The sequence below is a fragment of the Megalops cyprinoides genome, chromosome 5 (assembly GCF_013368585.1).
Source record: "Megalops cyprinoides isolate fMegCyp1 chromosome 5, fMegCyp1.pri, whole genome shotgun sequence".
Taxonomy (NCBI): Eukaryota; Metazoa; Chordata; class Actinopteri; order Elopiformes; family Megalopidae; genus Megalops; species Megalops cyprinoides.
In genome coordinates this window covers 6,193,313-6,215,194 of record NC_050587.1, presented here as the reverse complement: position 1 = coordinate 6,215,194, position 21,882 = coordinate 6,193,313, and the positions used below count along the sequence as shown (strand labels likewise).

Genomic DNA, 21,882 nt, shown 5'->3' with positions numbered 1-21,882 from the left:
AAGACACTGTATGTTCTCATAAGTGCTGAGCAGTCCTCTTCTCCCATACAAACCTGTGAGACTGTCCTACTCTTTTTTTCCCAGGAGATGAATTTGTACAGCAGATAATCACTACATTAGACACATCTTACATAAACTGAATTAGTACAATACCCTGTCCTTACCATGACTTACCACACTTCATTCATCACATGGTAGAGTAATTATGCCATACATTTTTAAGATACTCCTTTGCCTAAAGTAATATTTGTAACAAAAATTCATTGTTTTTTGTGTAGTTGGGGGTTTAAAAAGTTAATATCACCTCCTATGCCAACACATCAGTTATTTTAAATAATATCACATTCATTTAAGCTGAATACAAATTTCCTTCAGTCTCATGTCGAGGTTCTTACATCTTGTCCTCCTCTGTCTGATATTGCCTCATCACATTTAATCTAGACTGAAATTTTCTTGTCTTTGCTGAATGAATAGCAGCCATCACAGGAGAGGAGATACAGATTTTTCTCTGGGCTAATGGCCTGTCCCACAGACCCGCCCACTGATATGGGTATTTACTAGGGACCAGATGCCCGGACACCTTGGGAGTTTAAAGGGACAGATGATTACCAATAAATTAAATGCAGGGAGGAGTCTCAGACTTCAGGGGGAGGTGGCCAAGGACAGCTGTAATGAGGTGCTTGAATAACCAAAAAGAAAGTTACATGATTTGGTTCAGGAATCAGTGTTTTCTAGCAGCTTTGAACATTTTCCTGCTCTCTAATTGATAAAAAATATTTAAGGCGTCATAGTTGGGCACAGTCTCTACCAGAGCTTCTCTGTACCAGGTTTCATACTGTATGTCCACTGTGATGATGATTAGAATGGTTGATTGACATGTATCTGGCACACGTTCAATATATTGCCTTTTAAAAAGTGAGATAGTAAAATCAAGAAGGTGAGATGTTTTTGATTTAGAATGGACCTACTCATTTTCATTCCAATGGCACCATACACACCTTGTGATCTAATGTTTGAGAATGATGAAACTGGTCGGTAACACATCACTGTCTGTCTCAAATGTGGAAGTTTAACATGAAGACATAAGCAATACGTCCCTGACTTATGAATAATGCTAATAAAATATAAAGGTGTCTGTTGACAGTGCTACTTTAACAGTGTGAGCTCATCATTACTGACAGGAAGTGGCTAAGATCACTCACAGCTTCACATTACGCAAGCTAGGGAAATTTCCACACTACTTCTGAAGGTGTGTGTGCATGATGGTGTAATTGATATCAAAGGCTAAAACAAGCCCTCCACCCCAGCACTGGATGAATGGAGGTGTTGAAGACCACACTGAACTTCCCCTCAGGTGTGCTGTGTGGTGACATGCCTGCCACTGGGCTGCTGAAGGCTTGTCTTGAGCTGGGGCAGCAGCAAGACTTCCTTAAGTTATCAGTCACTGAGATAAATCTTCATTGGTGCTTTCAGTGTGTCTTCTAGGTATCCTAAGCTGGCATTGTACAATCATATTTATAACATTAGACCTACTGCCCTATAACACCACCACACAAAGTGGTACATCTCTCTGTATATTACTCTGTATATTATACACTTTTTGAACTTGTAGAATGGAGATAAGCAACAGTATATACTGATACTGTATAAATGAATAAATATACACTGATGCTATCAGTCACCGTTTTTATACTGTAACACACATGATGGAGGTAATGGTTGATTCATTTGAAACCTAGCAGACCTGTTCCTTCGTGTCATTAGAAGTTGGTGGTTGCTGGTCTGCTGTGCTGTTGCATTTTGCTGTACCCTACTCTTATGGTGTAAACCTAGCAGTTCTCTATTCCATTGCATTCTTATCCCCTTGCCCCTGCTCCCAACCCCCCAATGGGAGGTTAATCCTGAATACATTATATCCAGACTGACAGACCAAGTGCAAGTTTAACAGCCCCCCGACGCCCCTCTCCACCCATTTCAGGATAACACTCATTTACATAAACAGATAATCTCAGATAAAAACTTCCATTAGGCAAAGGTGAAATGGATCAATTTCTTTTGCCAGGATAGATCTTACGTCTCACACCCACAGGCCCATTACGAAAACCACATTTCAGAAGTGATGTATCTGAAAATCAGACGAGAGCATCCATTCCCAGCTTTCCAATTATCTTTAAGAAAAGCTTATTCTGTGGACAATCAAGCACATTATTGCACAGTATGATGGAGACCATAAAATCACGGCATTTGATGAGGGGGTCTGAGAAGCCACAGCATATTAAGGGGGCTGTCACAACCCTGTGCTTACCACTGATCAGCTCCCTCTGCCTGCCACACAGACGTGCCATTACGCCCACTCCTAGAAGATTAACCATCCTTTTACACAAATTAACACTTTAGTTTCTCTCTCAAAGCAAAGCAGAGGGATAGTAGGCTGGCACCTCTGCAAGGTGAGACTACGTGTCTGTATTAAACAGTTGGAAAATGCTCTAATCCATCCCATTTGAAATCAGAATCACACCTGTTTTAGGTGAATAAATCCAGGGACCCTTACTGTGTTCTGGGTACATACCTGGGTACTGATAACATGCCAGAGATGGGTGGCCCTTAAGTGACTATGTGATCATCATCACCATCATCCTCATCAGCATCATGATCATCATCATCACCATCATCAACATTATCATCTGTCATCTGCCGTATGTTAGTTTAGGCAACAGTTTAGGCTACAGACATATTTATTTTGTAAAACAAAATAAATATATCTCAGCAAAGTGCTTTAATCATGTAATCATACAAATCATAAGAATTCATCATTTATAATAACATTTTGTTCTTTTCTTAAATTATTGAATAATCCCTTTAATTTCATGGCCAGTTAATTTATTTTAATGGCATTTATTTCCTGCATATACATTTGCCTTTGGCAACAAATTTTAATACAAATAAAATGAAATGCCTTCCAATAAACATGTACAGTTTCAGTCATGATAAACTGTATAAACCTGCTGCATATTTTAAAACATATCATGTGAAACAAATAAAACCAGAGCTTATATCCCAGCCAGCACAGAACAAGGCTTTTGAACTGCATGCCTCTGAACTGCGTGTACAGTGATATTATCAGTTTCATATCGTACTGACAGGCTGCGAAACAACAAAATAGCTAATCTTTTACTGGGATGCGAGTTGAGCTAAAGCCTAAAACAGTTCCAGACTGCCACCTGCAGGAAGATTGCATACCTATTTTCACGATGCTTTTCAGTACGTGTGAATAAATTTGAACTAGCAACACACCCTACACGTACACGTATACTCAAACCTAAGTCACACTTCTGGTGAATGTAAACATATAGTCGCTTAAGGATCGAAGATGCATCTTTAGCAAGACAGGTCAAATTTTGCATGATTTTTTTCTCTTGATCATTTTTCTTATGAAGTTGGTCTTCAGGGTGTAGGAGCACTGTGTAGCCATCCAAAATATCATTAATATATGAATATACTAATAAGAATTTACGTGCGTATCGGAATATGCAGATGAGAGGAAGAAAGCATCTTTGAGTTGAAACTGAATTAATGTAAGGTCAATGGAAATAAAATATAATTCTTCATAGTACATGGAAGAGTACTTAATCAATTATGCACCAATAATTTACCATTATAGCGTCGATCTGTGCCTCATTATTAGAGGGTGACGTGGCATTTACAGGAAATTATTGGGCTGAGAATGGCTTAATTAAATTATTTAATTAAGTAAATACACGTTTAATTGATGACGTATTTAATTAACTAGTAAATTTGTTTGTTTGTTTTCTTTAGACTGTATTAAAAATGACAGCGGAATAGGTGGTCATAACGTTTGAATAACTGTGGTTTAATATATAGAAAACATAATTAAAACATGAATGAAATAAATAAGCCATAGACCTTTATTCTTTTCTGGTGGAAATATGAGAAACCATAGGACCTTGTTGCTGAAAATAATCGTAAATAATTCTTTGAATTCGTCTTAAATAGCATCAGTGTCCTGTTTGCGAGGTCATGCTGCAAATGTACATTAACTGTATTTGTCAGTTGGTGTCATGTTTATGTTAATATTAATGTAATACCCGACAATATCAATATTGATATCACATTCAAATAAATTAGACTCTTCCTCTGACAGAGAACATGATTTGTCGTTTTTTTGTCGCGGTATCATCACTGTAGTCTGAATTTCTGCAGGTGCCAAGTTCAGATTGATAGAGAAAACGCGCTTTAAACATGTTTGTAATTTGTTCATGTACGCTGCAAACGTTGTTGTTGTTCAAACTGGCAATGTCCAGTAGACAACTATCACCTGTCTAGACAGTTCCCCCATAGATGGGGATAGGGTAAGTTACGCAAATCTGTGTCGTACACCGTTCTTTTGCCTTCGACTCAGGCAGTTTTGTAACCACCCCAGTGGGGCCATTGGTTTGGATGTCGCGTAGTATGCCAAGATAGCTAGTGTAGTACAATTAGGAGAAATGAAACTGGACTGCCTTATTCGCTAAAATTGGCTGGCTAACAAGCTAATCATTATTCATTATTGTATGGGCTTGCTCTCCAGATGACACCGTTTCGTATACAATAAGTTATAGGTAAGTTCATATTTTCGTTTTTTTTCCCAAAAACCAACAATGAATTCAATTATCATAGAGATGGCTAGCCACAAAACTACTTAGCAAGTAAGCTAGCTATCTGGGTAGCTCGCTTCCAGTTAAACGGTGTATTTAGGCAACGTTGCCTGCCTTGTAGATGTCCTGCTAGAGCTGTGTTCGGTAATTCACTAAATTAACATTAGGTAGCGTTACTCGTGTAGCTAGCTGGTGTGTTAGCCAAGCTAACAAATGGGTCGGCTGCAAATAAACGTTATGTTTGCCTTCCTGCAGTGGCTAACTTGTTAGCTAGCTAACTTCGCTAGGGTTTTTGATGGTTCTGCTGGGTAGTCGTCATATATAATTGTCCATCTAGCTGTAGCTGCGGTTGCCATCTCGATAAAGCTGATCTCTACCGAATCTAGGGTATGTGAAAGTAGCTGGCCAGCGGCTAATTGATTAGGCTGGCAGTCTTTTATTTGACACAAGGTAGCCAGTTGCCCCACGTAGCATGATGGCTGTATTGATTTGCTTGTGTTGGTGTTGGCAGCTCTCAACAGCAACAGATTGATAACTGAATGGACTACAAGACTAAACAGTTTGGAGTCGTTATTGTCTTGCATTGTGTATTTACCAGCCTAATCCGTGTGCCATAACTGCGGGATCAGATGCCTTCAGTATGCCTCAGAAGCTCCTGAAGAGTGCCCATTACATAGAGCTGGGAAGCTACCAGTACTGGCCTGTTCTTGTACCAAGAGGCATCCGCTTGTACACGTATGAACAGATTCCAGTTTTCCTGAAAGATAACCCCTACATAACCGATGGGTACAGAGCCCATTTACCATCAAAGCTTTGCATAAAAAGGTGAGTGGACATTGAACTCATCATTTTTTTCAGTATCTCTGTAAATGATGTGTAACCATCCAGCTACTTGCTTTTGTAAACCTGAATATTTTCACTGTCGGTGCAGTTAAAACAGGTGCGTCCTACTATGGACAGTGCTGAAGCCACATTTTGAGGAAGGCCTCATGACCAGTTCTCTCAGAAATGTCATGTCATTCAGTATTCCCTCAGATGGATTTCATTTGTGTAGTGCACACAAACACAATTTTTGGGGAAGACAAATTACACAGACTAGAATGAAAATATTTGGAATAAGTGGAATTTAGTCATGATAAAAGTCATTGCTCACAATGCCCATTTTCACAGCACATCTTCAAAATTTCATCTTTTTACAGATGTTTGTGTAAAGTCTTTAACCTGGTGCCCACAGTTATGACCTCTCTGTTCATCTTGTCTTAGATTATACTGTTGTACACACATTTAAACCTGATGGCCAGCACTGACTCCATCACGTATAAAACACTGTGTGTGAGAACACAGACACTCAAGGTCTAGCACTTTGACAACATCCACACTCTGTTTAGGAAGAGTTCTGCTGTCACTCAGTTGTCACCTGCCTTAGCATCTATGTTCCGTTTCTCTGCAGTGAAGTTTACTTTTCCAGCTTGATTAGTGACCTCTCAGGATGTTCATTTGATTTGGAAGGAAGGAAATGATTGGGTTTCTGCTTGCAGCCTTTTCATCCTGTCCAATGAGACGGTGAACATCTGGAGTCACCTGCTGGGCTTCCTCCTGTTCTTCTCGCTGGGAGTGTACGACATGACAGCAGTGCTGCCGGGTGCTGGCGCATCCAGAGAGGACTACGTCATCTACTCCATAGGGCTCTTCTGCTTTCAGGTGCGCCTCTCTCATCTGTGCAGAGCCGCATCCAACGGCGTGTGCTCCTTCTAATTTCCCAGTAGGCCGCAGGTTTAACTGCATTCCTAGAGGGCTTTGTTTGCCGAAACAATGTTTAATCAGGAGTCTTGCACTCTGCCACGTTGGCCTGCGGTGTGAGGGTATTTGCATGTGGCTGGGTTGTGTCGTGATGTGGTTTTGTTCTAGGATTGCTGCCAGGCCTAATGTAATGCTTTGATTTCTAAAAAAAAAATTTAAAAAATCATTTCACTGACTATGCAAATCAGGCCCAGTGAAATGCAGGTTTAGCATGGCACAGTCACACCCTGGCACAGCAAAATCATTTTTAAGTCTCAGAAATTTCAGAAGCTCAATATTATATAAACCTGGTTATTTGAAACATATTCGTGCTGGATGAAGCATCTCTAGTGTTGTCAGGCGCAGGTAATGCAAGGCTGTTGTGCTCTTGGCAGATGACTGTAGACTTTAGAGCTCTGTCTTTAAATGCACGCACCACTCAGTGTGAGTGGCACCTGCTCATCCCGTCATGCTGAAGGGCTTGTGTCTGCGCAGGTGTGCATGCTGTGCTCCGTGGGCTATCACCTGTTCTGCTGCCACCGCTCAGAGAAGACCAGCCGCCGCTGGATGGCGCTGGATTACGCAGGAATCTCCATCGGGATTCTGGGCTGCTACGTCCCAGGGGTCTTCTACGCCTTTTACTGCAACGGCGTACGTTAACCCTTCATTGAAGAGAACAGAATTCCTCAATTGGGCCCAGTTCTGCAGAGCTCCTGTAGGGATTGGCTGCCCACAGTGAGGTTCTACCAGTCAGCGCAGTTTAATGCTGTTGGCTGTCTTTTCAATCTTCATTTTTGGGTTGGATCTTTTGGGTGTTTAAAAGGCCAATGGCAGGTAAATGAGCCAGTGAAATTGCGCTTTGTAGTAGCATCATCAGTAGTCTATGGATTCTTGAGACTGTGTGCACTGGAGATCTTAGCCGTTCATACTACTTCCCAAGTTTCATAAACAAAAGAACACCTGTTTTTATAATCAATATAAATGGCAATAAAATTCCCCTCATGTAATATATATGAATTGCCATTGACCTGTAAAGGTGAAGAGAACTACAGGAGATGGGTAACGGGGGTTTGGAAATGGGCCTTGTTGCCAGGAGATTGCAGGTTCCAACTCTGGGACTGGCACTCTTGTTTTATCCCTGAGTAAGTATGCTGCTATATATGGGTGTGTTTCTTAAAAGGAGGACACAGCTTTGCGTGACTGGCGACCCGTGTCTTTCTTCCCAGTACTGGAGGCAGGTGTACCTGATCACAGTGCTGGCCATGATCCTGGCGGTCTTCTTCGCCCAGATCCACCCCCATTACCTGTCGCAGGAGTGGCATCGGCTGCGCTCCGTCATCTTCTGCTCCGTGGCCGGATACGGTGTCATTCCTGCCACCCACTGGGTGTGGCTCAACGGGGGCTTCAGCGCCGTCATCGTCCAGGTCGGGCAAATACCAGATACTCCCCCTCAGGGTCACACCTGATACCCCCTTACGTCTAGGGGAAGTCGAAGCGACTCCAGTCCTGTAGAGTGACTTTTTTTGTCTCCTTTTAGTTGGCAGCTTGGTTACACCAGGGAAGCTGAATTCCCTTTGGAATATCGAGTTTGAATGAACAAGAAAAGCCGGTTGACACTGTGGTGCTGCAGGACTAGACTTGCCTGTCCCTGATCTTAGACTGAAATGCTTAAGCCATTGTAGGGCAGTCAGAGAAAGTTCATTTTAAGGTGATCAGAGTATGCTTTGAATTCAGCTAACTTTCACAAGATGATTTATTTATTAGCAGCCGTCTCTGCTTTCTACAGGTGTTTTTCCCTCGTGTGATGGTGATGTATCTGATAGCTGCAGCGGCCTTCCTCTTCTACATCACGAAAGTCCCAGAGCGCTACTTTCCAGGTGCACATTCCTTTTCAAACGTTCTTTCATTACCTGCATTAACCGCTAAACTCAGGTCAAGCGGTACATACATGCAACGTCTGCATTTCATAAGCAAACACACTGTTTTGTTCATTATTTATTCATTAAGTGTATTAAGCGTTCAAATCAGACAGTGTTTCCACATAATAAGGCCACCATAAGGCCTCCACGGCCCCATACTATGCTCTGTGTCAGTGTACCTGAGTACCTAGGATGATGTGAAGTGTGTTTGATGTTCACAGGACAGCTGAATTACCTGGGTGCCAGTCACCAGCTTTGGCACATCCTGGTGGTGGTGATGTTTTACTGGTGGCACCAGACTGCGGTGTACATAATGCACTACCGCCATAGTCACCCCTGCCCAAACTACCCCCAAAGCGGCTAGCGGTCCGTGGCTTCCTCCCAGCCCCACACACAGCGCCTTCGGAGAAGAATTTGCACAGCCGGTTAAGTTCCCAGCCAGTCTGAAATATTGGCCCGATTTCACCGTATGTATTAGTGGTTTGTTTTGCAGCAGTGCTGCTGGGTTAAACATACATTTTAAAAGCACTTGTGTGTGCAGTGCACTCCTCTTATAAGAATCATATCCGTCCAGGACGACTCGATTTGTGTAAGGGTTATCAATGAATGGATAAAATATAGGTTGTTGTTTTGAACCTGCTTTTCTCTAATTTAAATTGGAAAAAATCTGTAAATTAATTAAACATGGAACAAAGCATATTTGAATCATATTTGAAAATAAAAACAGTATGACTGCATTAAGATGTTAATTATATCGGGATGTCACCACACAGGTTACAGACCATACAAATAGGCTACAATTCTATGGTACAGTCAGTTTCCTTAACTGAATTTTTTAAATAATCTGACACACTCATTACATATTTTTAAATATCTGCGTGGTAATTGATGTTGTCTAGACTGCAATACCATTTGCTGTCACTGAGTACAAACATTCATTGCGACATATGGCACATCTCTGCCTCTTAGGTGCCTTTTGGTTGACATTTGATTGGTCTCCTTTGGCTGCAATTACGGCTGCCCTGTCGCAGAATTTAAGACACTGTAGACCAGAATTCCCAGTGTCTCAGCTGCATCTCATTAGTTGATCCAAAGAAGACTGCAGACCCAGGAAGACTGTAGACCTAAGAAGACTGTAGCCCTAAAAAGAGTTTAGACCCAATGGTATAGGCCCAGGAAGATTGTAGACTGCAAACCCAAGAGCAATGTAGACCAAGAAGAGTATATACCCAAGAAGAGTCTTTTTCCTGTCATGTTGACTGTTTGCAGGCTCCCTTTCTAAACTGCACAGTCTTTCTTAAAACGTTTTGCATGCTTAAGGCTAATGTAATTAACCCAAGATAGGACATTGTCTGCATTTCAGTTTTAATATCGTATTATGTGAGTCGAGTGAGCCCAAAATAATTCTTGTAAGTGGATTACTTGATTACTACAAGGGAAGTATACATGAATTGGTCTGTCTCTGTGTGGTTGATCACTCTTTGTTGTTGATTCTTGAGTATTTCTTAGAAGTAGAGTGCACTGTATTTATTTCACATTTGAATGTTTTTTTTGGTCACTTGAACAGAACTGCAGCAGCAAAATAATTCAAATTATGAGGTCATTCTGTCCTTTAGTGTGCAGCCTATTATTAAATTTCAAGACTAGGGTCCCCATCTTTTTAAGTGCCTACCTGCTCACCCCTTAATAATTATATAATAACTTAATAACTAACGGACTCAGCATTGGGCACATTTTCCATTATTATTTGTTTTCATAGTCTGATATAAAGATGAAGTCTGAAATTCCCTTCTGTTTGGATTTGACCATAATACCGGGCACTTAAATTTTGGTTTTCTGGTTGATACAACTTATTATTAACTTGTCATTGATAGCATTGCTCCCTGTTGGTGTCTGTTCTTTGACTGTAGTCTCATAGTGTATACCTTTCTCCATAGGAAAAAGAGGAGGCAGAGGTACACTGTGTTAAAGCAAGTCACATTTATAAAAGGCTGTTGGGAGAAACCATAGATACCATGAAATATATATTATTTTATCCATTACGGTATAAAATGCATACTACTTGAAATAAGGCACTGTTCTGAGGTTAAATGTGTTGAATCATGGCCAGTTGCAGTGAGCAGAAACACAACTCGGACATTGGTGTTGTGCCTGTGGATTTCATACTGTGGCCTGACTTTACTACGACTATTCCTGCATTATCATTATGCCTTTTTATGAGCCTGCTAGTGTGTGCACACACTGGACATGGAACATCCCTGAGAACCCAGTACCTGTGACTGATAACTATGAGGAATGGGCCTACTTTCTTTCACGGTAAACCTGTGGCACAGCCACATTTAAATACATGTGTAATGCCCAGAACAAGGAAGTTCAGTTGTTGAAATCAGTGATGCTTGGCTCTGCGTGTGTAGCAGGCTTACAGGTGGGCTGTGATGTGTGGCATCACTTGTATTTTATCATTTCATTTAAACATTGTAGATAAATGTACGCATGGTGAAAGTATAGGGAAACTGGACATGGTAATGACAGCTGCTGGAGTGTGAACCTTCCAGCCTGTACTGATCTGTTTGCTTTATGTCCTACTGATCCTACTGATTTGTTTTATTGAAGTCATTGATACGCGTTTTGAAGGAGGGATGGCATGTGTTTTTGTTTGTTTTGGGATCATGTGTTTTGTTTAAAGACTTGTTGCCTTTTCCTTTCCCAATGTTAATCTGGACACTGTTTTCAGGGGTTGAATCTTGAGGTGTAGCCTAGCTTTTTGCTTCTTTGCTTTTTAAAGACACGGCATTAATCTGAATTAAAATGTAGTCTGGTACCTCCCCCTCTAATGCCCAAGTGATGCTGGGTATAGAGTGACGTCTGATAGGTGGCAATCCCTACTCGTTGCTTTATTAACCTGTAATGCCTTCATTGGTCAGTATCCCTCCCCCTTACACATTCTACAAAGCTGATGGCAGCTTTGCTCTGCATTATTGTCTTTTTACACTGGACCAAGCTGTGATTTCACACTCCATCTGCAGGTACTGTATTTGTGAGACCCATTTAGACTCTGTTTCAAACTGTGAGAAAACATGCGTAAGGTTGCCTTCCTCACACTCCTGTTTCCTTTTACTGTGTTCTGTGTGTCGGCACAATTTGTGAGTACTTACCTCTGTCTGGTTGAGAATCAAATGTAATAAAATGAGTCAGAATAGCTTTGTGAGGGCAGGCCTTATGATAGATAGAATGCTAGCACAGAGCCTGGAGCTCAGGATGTGGTGTGTATATGTGGTCATGTGTGAATAATATTGCCCTTTGCCTTAACCTTCTTCAGTGGCCATGGTTAAGCCTGCACACACCTTTTGCATATGGCAGCGTCTTGTTTGTTCATTTTTTATGTCTGTTTGTGCATGCATTTCCTGAATGCTACTGATTATGATTGAACTCTGTGTTGCCTGTGAATAAACTGAACCTTTAAGGGTTATGTGCAATGTATGAAACAAACCATGTGGAAGCTCATTGCTCCATAACTGTAATACAGACACATGTAATGGATGTTTTGTTTCCATTGTTTGTTTTGCTTTTAAACCCCCCAATCAGATTTTTGGTTAATGATGCATCATGTACATACCTGCTCTGTGAAGACTGTTTTGGTATACTGTTACACTTGTTATCGAAAGATATACTTGGAAGGCACTAAAACTGTGAAAAGGATGTAAAGGTACATAATAGTACATAAAATGTTTTAATAGTTCATGTAAAAGGCATTTGGGTATTAATTACATGGTCAGTACTGGTTTCTTTTCCTCAGAAACTAATATTGAAATTAAAATAATATCAGTTGCAATATGTCGCATTGTTTGAATTTGTATTGTTCTCTTTGTAGGTCTGTTAATTGATTGACTATCCACCATCTGTTTGCAGTCTGCAAAGGGCTATATTATTGCCAGGTTTACTGATGTGCAAAGATAAAGTATCCCTTGCGTTGCACTGTTACACGTGAATAACAGTTGAGAGAAACTAAGTGTTGGCTAATTGTTACACATGATTATGGATGAGAGAAAATACGTGTTGGCCACACTGAACCTCACATCTCATTTGTTTCTTAATTTGTAAGTGCTCCTTTCTCTTGCCTAATTAAGGGTGGAGGATCTTTTCTTTGCCATTGATATTTGGGTGAGCTACCTTGTACGGGCAATGTTAATTAATAAATACTAGATTGAGAAACAAGGTTTCATGAAAAGGTTTTTTTTTTTTCTTGTAGATCAGTTGTTGTTCTGCTTTTATGGACATTTCTGTGAGAGATCGCCTGTATTGAGTGTAAAGAGATTTGTGGGAAGCAACAATACAAATGCAAACTCATCTGAGCTTTTAATCTGTGAGTTGAGCCTCTGTTTTCCTGTTTGCCTTTATCATTTTACAGTACTGTATGTAAACTTCTGTCAGTGTTTGTTTTGGTTGTGTTTGACTTTTGTAAATTGTAGAATGACAAGATTGTATGTTTTGAAATGTGACACTAAATTAAAAAGGGCACATCGTCTTAACCTCAAGCTGTTTCTGTTTTTCTAACCCACTGATTCTCAATCCTGCTCCTGGGGCCCCCCTGCTCTGCACGTTTTCCATCTTTCCCTGCTTTACCTACCTGACCGAACTCATCAGTGGCACTTTTGATTAGCCGAACACACCTGATTTAATAAAGAGCATGTTAATTATTTCAATCAGGTGTGTTTGGAGCAAGGAAAGACTGAAGATATGCAGGACAGGGGGGCTCCAGGAGTAGGACTGAGAAACACTGTCATCTAACCCTTGGAATAAAGCTGTGTGGACTGAAATGAGCAGTGCTGGACTTGTTACATTACATTATTTTACATTATTTTCATTCAGTAGACAGTCTTATCTAGAACAGCTTGCATAGTTTATAGTTTTATCCGTTTATGCAGCTGGATATGTACTGAAGCAGTTGTTGATTAAGTATCTTGCCCGAGGGTATAACAACAGTGCCCCAGCAGGGAATTGAACCAACAATGTTTCCGTTACTAGCCCTGGTCCTCACCGCTACACCACACTGCCGTCTGATATCTGTAGTTCCTTCTGATATATTGAGCTGCACGAGAGGCTGCTGACAGCTTCACCAGCAGCACATGATGGAAGGCCAGCACTGTCAGTGACCCCGGCAGGGTGTTTACCTGGAACTGTTCATCTATTCCAGGGCTCTATACCAGGTCGTTTGTCTGGGAGGGAAAAAGTGGCAACACCGAACACACAGCCCCTCTGAGAACTCACCACACACTGATCAGTCTCACAGTCAATTGCCCACTGTCTCCCCTTCAGTGCTTAAATCTACAGCAGAGGCAGGGTTTTCATTCAGTGGGTGCTGGGTGTTCAGTAGCTGTTATGCGTTTTAAATCCAGCAGATGGAGCTGTTTTACAGGTGCATGTCCCCGGATGACCTCCCTTTGCCACAGTAGAAGTATAAATATATAAAGCAGTATATGGGTTTTCCAAGTTAAAAACCCAAATTGATGGATCAGTTAAATCAGTTAGATCATATATATATATATATATATATAGTATATGTATATGTTCTATTGTCATTTATCTCTCTACTGGTGTGTTGTGTGTCATTTATTTGCACAGTTGGAGTGTTGCAATTACATTTCACTGCTGAGGTACTCTGTACAACATGCATGTGACAAATAAAGCTACTTCTACTTCAGGGAGAAGGAAAAAGCTTGAATCAAAATGTACATCTCAATAAGTTGGATAGGTAGGTTGTATCCAGAAAATCAACTGTAACTTGAAATCTGTAAGGTACAGCAAGATGACACTTTTTTATTATTGATAATTTTGCAGAAATTCCTTTGAAATATACCCCCTTAAACTATTGAGAGGGCTAAGGTTTGACTCTTACTCATTTATAAACGTATATGTATAAACATCCACTTTTTGTAGCTTAGACAGCAATGCTGCAGGTAATTACCTCAGGTATTCACAGGTAATGTGGGTGAAGGAGAATAAATTGTTGACACATTTGTACTCGGTTTTTATTCACAATATCCTTCAGGTTGAAAAGGTGCACAAGCATACAAGGCACATTGGTCACACATGTCATGTGCCATGCACAGAGGTAAGAACTGCTCCTACTGACGGACAGTTACAGTGTGCGAGTTTGTGAGGAAGGAAAAACCAGGAGGCAGCCCACAGTAAGAATTAGACACGGTCACAAACAAAATCAGGGCAGATTCTCAGCTGTGATGTCATACAAGTGATGTGAGTAACTCTGAGGAAAACCCCCTCCAGCTTCTTAGCAGGGTCCTCCCTTTGGTCTTTGGATTTTGCTGTTTGGTCTTTGGTCTTGGTCTTTGGTGTTTGACCTTTGGCAGTTACTGATTGACCTTTGGTCTGGGTCTGGCTGGCGCAGGGAGCGTTCACTTGGCATGCTTCTTGAAGATGGCAATGTACTCCTGCACATCGTCAGGGGAGCCCAGCACCACAGGGACCCTCTGGTGGATAGTTTCGGGCTGGATGTCCAGCACATTCATGGTGCCTGTTGTGGCCATTCCTCCAGCCTGCTCCATGATGAAGGCCATGGGGTTGCATTCATACAGAAGCCTCAGCTGGGGGAAGAAAGGAGTCTCACTGCACCCTCTGCAGCAGCAAAAGCTAATGCTACAGTACACTTAACTCAGCTTTACAGGAGTTAATGCTGCAATGATGATCCTTAATTCGCACTACAACATTTATATTGACACAGTTACTATCTCGACATGGGAGAGAGCTTCAGTGTGTACATGTCAAAACATTATACATGAGGGGAAGTCAGTTTTGCACTTGGAAACTGAAATTCATTTAATTTAAAAAGACATAATTAATTGGTAGCATTGCTACCTAAACCAACTCTGGTTCAGTGTAGGCTGCTGTATCAAGATATGTTTTCAGCCTTTGATATCACATGCATTTTATATCACTAACAGGAAACACTCAAGCATGAAAGTATGTCGTTTATCTGGGGTATTGCTACACAAAAAAGTCAATCTCTAACTTGTGCAATCTAAGATGTAAAGGCAAACATGTTTTGTTTTCACTAATATGTCAGATTTCCACTGTGCACTTTTTAGCAGGCATATCTCTTCCTGTGATTGGCCGCTTCCTGGTGGCAGATGGTGTCCTTACCTTTCCCTTGGGGCTCTTCACATTGGCAGGGTACAGAAAGATGCCTCCGTACACTAGTGTCCGATGCACGTCTGCTACCATCGAGCCCACATACCTCCCACCATAGGGGGCGCTGCCATCCTAAAAAATCAGGAGAAACAGTCCACAGCTTACTCATACCGTCACACTTTGGTCTATGCAAGCTCTTAGTCACATAATTGGATCAAGTATTATGATTAAATAGTGCAGGTAATTGTGTAATGCTGGAGGTGCCCCTCATTCCAGCAAACCCACCCAGGCACCTGTATTCATTTAGCATACTAACTGAACCAATTATGGGATTAAAAACTAGTAGAACAAAAAACAAAACATCCATAACATTTTAAGGCCTGAGGTTGCCCATGTCTGTTTGGGAATAATTGTTGAGCTGAAAGCTCTAATTGTTTCATAGTCACAGCATGCTAACACTTTCCTTGTGTAGACACAAATGAGTAGCCTGATATGCCAACTGAATTTGGTTCAAAAGAATGTAGTGTTTTTTGATAATGTTAATGGATAAAAACAAGCAGCTAAATATGAAAAGTTACAGCATATTCTACATGGGAAAACAATTCAAACAAGCAAGGGGTGAAAGCACATTTTGACAGCCATCTCGGTTGTATATGCTCCTGTTGCTCTACCTCAGGGAATTTCTTCTTTTGCAGGTACTCTGTGACAGCAGGGTCAAAGTACTGAGCATAGCCTTCATTGAGACTGTAGATTTTGCCCTTTTTCTTAATCTTGACATCCCTGTCCACCAGGATGAACTCCCCAATAGCCTGGAGAGAACAAGCAAGTGATCTGAGAAGCATTCCTCTGCACCAAAACCACACAACAGAACAAAAATGAAATCCAAGGGAGAGAGACTACCACACTGAACATGGTGTGTTACACAGAGAAGGCACAGTGTGGTGGCTAGACAGTCACAATCAAAACCATCATGGAGACAGGGTACCGCTACAGGTTTAAAAGCAGACTAAGCTTTTTCAGATAGCTACTAGGAGGAATGTGACCATCTGGAGTACAAAATGTATTTTACTACTGAGGCACACATCAGGGATTTGTTACTTACAGGGTCCAGCATGAAGCAGTTGACCCCCTGGCCAGTGGAAAGCACCAGCATGGTAGCGCTGCCATACAAGGCGTAGCCTGCCGCCACAATGTTCCTGCCAGACTGCAGGGCATCCTTCTCATTGGGTTCATCGTCTGTAGTCTGGACCACAAACACATCTCATCACCACAACCACATTTATTATAGTTTTTACAACAGATTTCAGCCTTATTTTTACTGCTGTGAATGAATGAGACTGAAATAAATGGCACTACAGAGACTTTTTTAGTCTTAAAATTATATGAGAAGTGTGAAATTTAAACCAATGCTACTGCATCTGTCATTAAATTACTGTTTGGATAATATACAAAAGTGTTCTCTTCAATGAATGCTAACCACTCATGATGAGGTCGATCCTTAACTGTTCTGGAGCATGACTGTTTAGTTTTGCTCTGAATGTTTGGGAATAGGCTCAGGTTTGCATGCTTTAGAGTAGTTTGGGCAAAGAGCTTGGGGTTTTATTTTATTTTTTATTTTTTTATAGTGCTTTTTAGATTTAATAACTAGTCACTTAAGAAACAAAGTCTCAAACATTTTCCAGTGATATAACATTTTTCAAACCTTTCTGTAGATGGCAAAAATGGTTCCAATTGATGCGAGACAGTCAATATTTGAAGAACCATCCAGAGGATCAAAGCAGACCACGTATTTACCCTGGGAAGGTACAAAAAGAACATTGAACAAATAACAGACAGGGAACATGATTGTGTCAGTCACTGCACAGAAATTATATTTGCCATCATTTCTGGTCTGCTCAAGAACAGGAACATCCCACTGTTTCACATCCCCACCCTTCTGTCCGGCTCCACGATGATGGCCTTCTCATCCTCCTCTGACACCAGCACACAGGAGGTGAACGAGGACTTGATCATGTTGATGACCAGGTCGTTGGAGAGGATGTCGAGTTTCTTCACCTGGTCGCCAGTCACGTTTGTGCCCCCAGCGATGCCATAGCTGCAGGAGAGGGGTGTCAGACGTAATGCTCTCTCTTTGAGTCACACATAATTGTATGAAGTACAGTACAGGATTACAGGATGAATAGGGGTTCTGGGAAGAATCACATGTGGAACAGATGCAGCATTGAGTTCCTTTGGCAGGGAGTGTTTAGTAATAGCCACCACATTACTAAGTTGGGTTTACTGACCAGTGCTTAATGAGCACTTCAGGATGCTGAGATGACATCTCTCTCCTCCACCACCACTTCAATATTCAATCTTAAGCCAAATTCTGCTTCCAGAATAATGTTCCTCTAACAATCCTGCACTGTGTGACAATGGTCCTGCACTGTATGTCAAATTCTGCGACTGTTACAGGATACAAGCCTTCCAAATCATGCTCCCATTCATGATCACTTTGTGGGAAATACTGAAATTTGTTTCATGCCAAGACTCAAGTCTGTTATGCCTCCAAATGGTGAATTGAGAACATTCCCCTGAGGAAACTACCTTCAGCACTCCAGTCCCATCAACAGGCTCAACAGGTATAAGAAGTCTAAGAACTCCTGAAAAGCAGGTTAAGCTGCAATTTGCAAATTAGCTAGTGATAACATACACAAAACAAGGAAACAAGAATGAGAGTCCTGCTGGATTGTATTGCAGGTGGGATGCCTCAGATTGTCCAAGCAGGAAATAAATGGGACTGAGAGAAATGTAAGCAGGCACCTGTGGCCTTGTGCATACGCAGAACCACTGTTCATGAGGAGGAGGACATAATAACTTTAAGAATCACTGATTAACCCGAGGACTGTGGTTCAGCTAACTGCTGTTATCGTTTGTCCTGAGAAAAGGCTGTTTTGAGCGTTTTCCCCCCTCGGATACAGAAACCGTTCTGATGACAGTAAAAATTACGCAGCACCACTTGCTGAGGAGACAGGTTCATGCAATGATCCTTTGATAAGGATTCACTAATGCATTAAATACATTTGGAATTTTTATGTAAAAGATTACAAGAACACTGAAATGACAACGGGTGTTTTAAGTAAAAGCAGTAATTAATTCCGCTTAAGGATACCAGATATGATATTTTGGCAATGCATCGCATCGAGGTAAATCTAATTTAAAGTAGAAAAAACACATCATTAAGAAGTTAAATGGTCATTATTAAAGATGGTCTTCGTGTCCAATGAGTGAACTAAACAGGTCATCAAAAAGACTTACAGATTAGCGATCCCAGCTTTTCTGACGGCGCTAGAGATGGCTTTGATGGCTGTGCACAATGAATTGAGAAGTGTTGTCAGCTCTCCGGTCCCCTTTGCTTTCCTGCCCTCTTCCAGCACGAACCTCGTGAGGGTAACGACATTGGTATCGAAGGTTCCTCTGTCTGACATGTTGGCGGCAGGGAAGAGCGGAGCCTCGACGTGATCTGCTGCTTCAGGTGGGAAAGGTAGGCGGCGAGGTGAAATCTTTTAAGAGCTCTCGATGCTCCGGACGCATGGACGAGGGGGGTGTGCATCTCACCGAACCAATCCAAAGTGGAATCGCGCCACGGGAGAGGAGTGGCCGCGAATGGACACATCTGGCTCTGCAGAATACAAGGGAGCAAAGTTCACACAGATCAACAGATACTGCGGGCAGAGTGGAGAGATGGAGAAAAATAATAGGCTCTTTCAGGCTTGTAATTAAGTTGAAGCTGACCCGTGCGAATACGCGGCTTTGTCAGCAGCAGCCGATGTGTGAGGCATTTTGAACGTTTTCCACAACGTAGCTACAGTGTTTATTTTTCACAAGTTACATTTCATAATAATGTTCTGTAACCATTTGGAGATAATTGTTTTTGTAATTGGATAACGTTACCGAATAACGATAACGTGTAGAATATACAATCAAATCACCCTCAAAAATATTTATAATACATCACATTATTACCTTACCCAGGGCGAGTTACATAGCTTACTGTTTTATCCATTCATTACGTTACATTGCTTTACATTACCTTCATTTAGCAGACACTCTTATCTAGAGCCAGCACAATAGAACATACAGTAAGTGTATCCATTCAAGTTGAATGAGCAGCAGTGTCAGACCAGGATAACAACACTCCCAGACCAGCGAGTGTGAGCATTACACTATTCAGGCCCTACCCTAAGTTAACCTGTGCAATCTGACTAGACAGGGGAAGCCAAGTATACTGCCATGCATCAGTCACTGGATCACACATCCAAAACACATGGCAATACAGCAAGTACTACAAGTAGCAGGTGTCAGGGGGCAGGGATTGAGGTGGAACCAAGATGCAGTCTGAAAGGGGGGGTCCTCAGTGTGCTTTGGAAAATGGCCAGTGATTCTGCTGTCCTAATCCCCATGGGGAGTTCATTCCATCACTGGAACAGTACAGACAGGCATTGTGTTTGAGAGGAGCGACCCTGTCCGGACGAGACAATCAGTTGCCCCATGGAGGCAGAGTGTAGTGATCTTGATGGAACATAGGTTACATAGGGTTTGAAGACAGCTGAATATTAACTGGGGAAACTGTAGGTTAAGTACCCTGTCCAAGAGTACACCAGCAATATCCCAGTCGGGAAATGAACCAGCAACCTTTCGGTTATGAGCCCTGCTCCTTACCACTGTGCTACACTGCTGCATTAGCAATACAGTAATAATAATACAATAAGTAAATTACAGGTTAAGGAGGGAGGGAGAAAGATCCATCCCATCCTAAACAGGCAATTCTAATCAGACAGTAGAACAGGTGGATGTCCAGCAGACGGGGCAGCTTGTGGCCTGATTCTGTGTGACAGTTGCATTCTCTCTGGGGTGGGCTCTGAATGCTGGAAAACAGAGAACAGTAAGCACTTGTTTCCTTATCTCCACTGTGCTGAATGACTATTCACTGGATTTTTGTTTTGATTCAAAAATTAAATATTTTTATGCACATGATCACTGAGCACCTGCCTTGGTGGTACATTGTTATCCTTGGAATGTATTTGCTTCCGCCCGACAATTTGAATAAATGTGATAATGTAATATGAGCAGAATTGCAGTTGTGCGTGCATGCATGGTTAAAAGCTGCATGCAGCCTTAAAGATTGTGTCACCATTTGCATGCATAGAAGCATAGCCATCATTTACGCTGGGGACATGTCCCCACCACTTTTTGTTGTGACCCATTTCGTCCCCACCACAAAGTCGAACCCGTCGTTGTCCCCAGCACTGACACCCATGCATAGAAGAACTAAATGATGTTATATTTGGCTTCGGTGTATATGCTCATTAATTTGACCTTTTATGGTTTTTTGTTGAGTCTATGGCATAACCCAGATCTACCATCCGATTCAGATGTCAGATGGCAGTCTTCAAAGTACTGGACAAGGAAACAAATTGAAGAAGTTTTATCATTTACCATTTAGGCTCAAACCCAGCAATGTCCCAGTGCCTTGGAATAAAGATTTTAAACTGGGGAATGAGAGGTGAGTATTTGGTTTGTACATGTCTTTTCTGGTTCTAATTACCCTGACTGTGAAAAACCTTTAAACCACGTGAGGCTCATGCAGTCTGATCCCAGCCTGAGCAGGAATTGACTGCAACATGTCCCTCAAATACAGTATATCAGCATTAAACATTTAACTTCCTAAATAATAAGACTGTTACAAGGGAAATGATCACGTGTGAATACCTGATCATGGTGCCGCGGGGTCTTAACAACGAGTCAGCATCCTTCCCTACCTGGATCTTACAATTCTGTTGTTATAGCAGATTGTATCAAATTGGGTAATTCAAATAAGTGGAGGTTACAGTTCATCAGTCTACTTAAAATCTTCTGAAAAAAATGTTGTACATTACTATGATAATTTTATAGTGTAACTTTGTAAAATGCTGTCCTTTCAGCAACCCTACTTAGTAGTGGATTCTGCATCTCGGTTTTCAACTAATTGCAGCATTAGCATTTATATTAAGGAAGAGGCCTATCTGAAATAATGTCACCCTGCAGGTTTCCACAGGATTGTCTGTTCACATAGTCATACCTCATGAACAGTGTAGAGTGCAATGATGTGCTGTTTATCTGCTTGTTTTTACAAAATGCATGAATTTAAATGTAAGGATGTACAAAAGAGTTTGGGAACAATTAGACTCTAGCAATTACCCTCCACACGGCCTGATGTAATACAGTCTCTGCAAAATAAATGTATCTGGAAAATTTTCTGAAAGTACTTATAACTGCATACATTTAAGGCAAGAGATTGAACTCAGACTACAGGGATCTTAAAACGTGTCCTTATGTGGTCACCCCCATGGCCATAGGTCTGT

General features: G+C 41.4%; 2 protein-coding genes across 2 annotated transcripts; one reads left to right on the top strand and one right to left on the bottom strand.

Moving 5' to 3' along the window:
- The first annotated feature begins 4,486 nt into the window (after positions 1-4,486).
- Positions 4,487-8,891, top strand: LOC118778167 (progestin and adipoQ receptor family member 3-like). The gene is made up of 7 exons (XM_036529564.1): positions 4,487-4,619; positions 5,254-5,480; positions 6,194-6,356; positions 6,930-7,085; positions 7,661-7,858; positions 8,221-8,311; positions 8,575-8,891. Exons 2-7 carry the CDS (start codon positions 5,296-5,298, stop codon positions 8,715-8,717), a joined length of 936 nt encoding a protein of 311 aa, XP_036385457.1. The 5' UTR covers positions 4,487-4,619; positions 5,254-5,295; the 3' UTR covers positions 8,718-8,891.
- A 5,473-nt stretch (positions 8,892-14,364) lies between these two features.
- LOC118777739 (fructose-1,6-bisphosphatase 1-like) lies at positions 14,365-19,058 on the bottom strand. The gene is made up of 7 exons (XM_036528871.1): positions 18,797-19,058; positions 17,432-17,594; positions 17,202-17,294; positions 16,602-16,742; positions 16,171-16,308; positions 15,512-15,631; positions 14,365-14,955 (listed from the first exon to the last, which is right to left on the bottom strand). Exons 1-7 carry the CDS (start codon positions 18,964-18,966, stop codon positions 14,767-14,769), a joined length of 1,014 nt encoding a protein of 337 aa, XP_036384764.1. The 5' UTR covers positions 18,967-19,058; the 3' UTR covers positions 14,365-14,766.
- Positions 19,059-21,882: the final 2,824 nt, after the last annotated feature.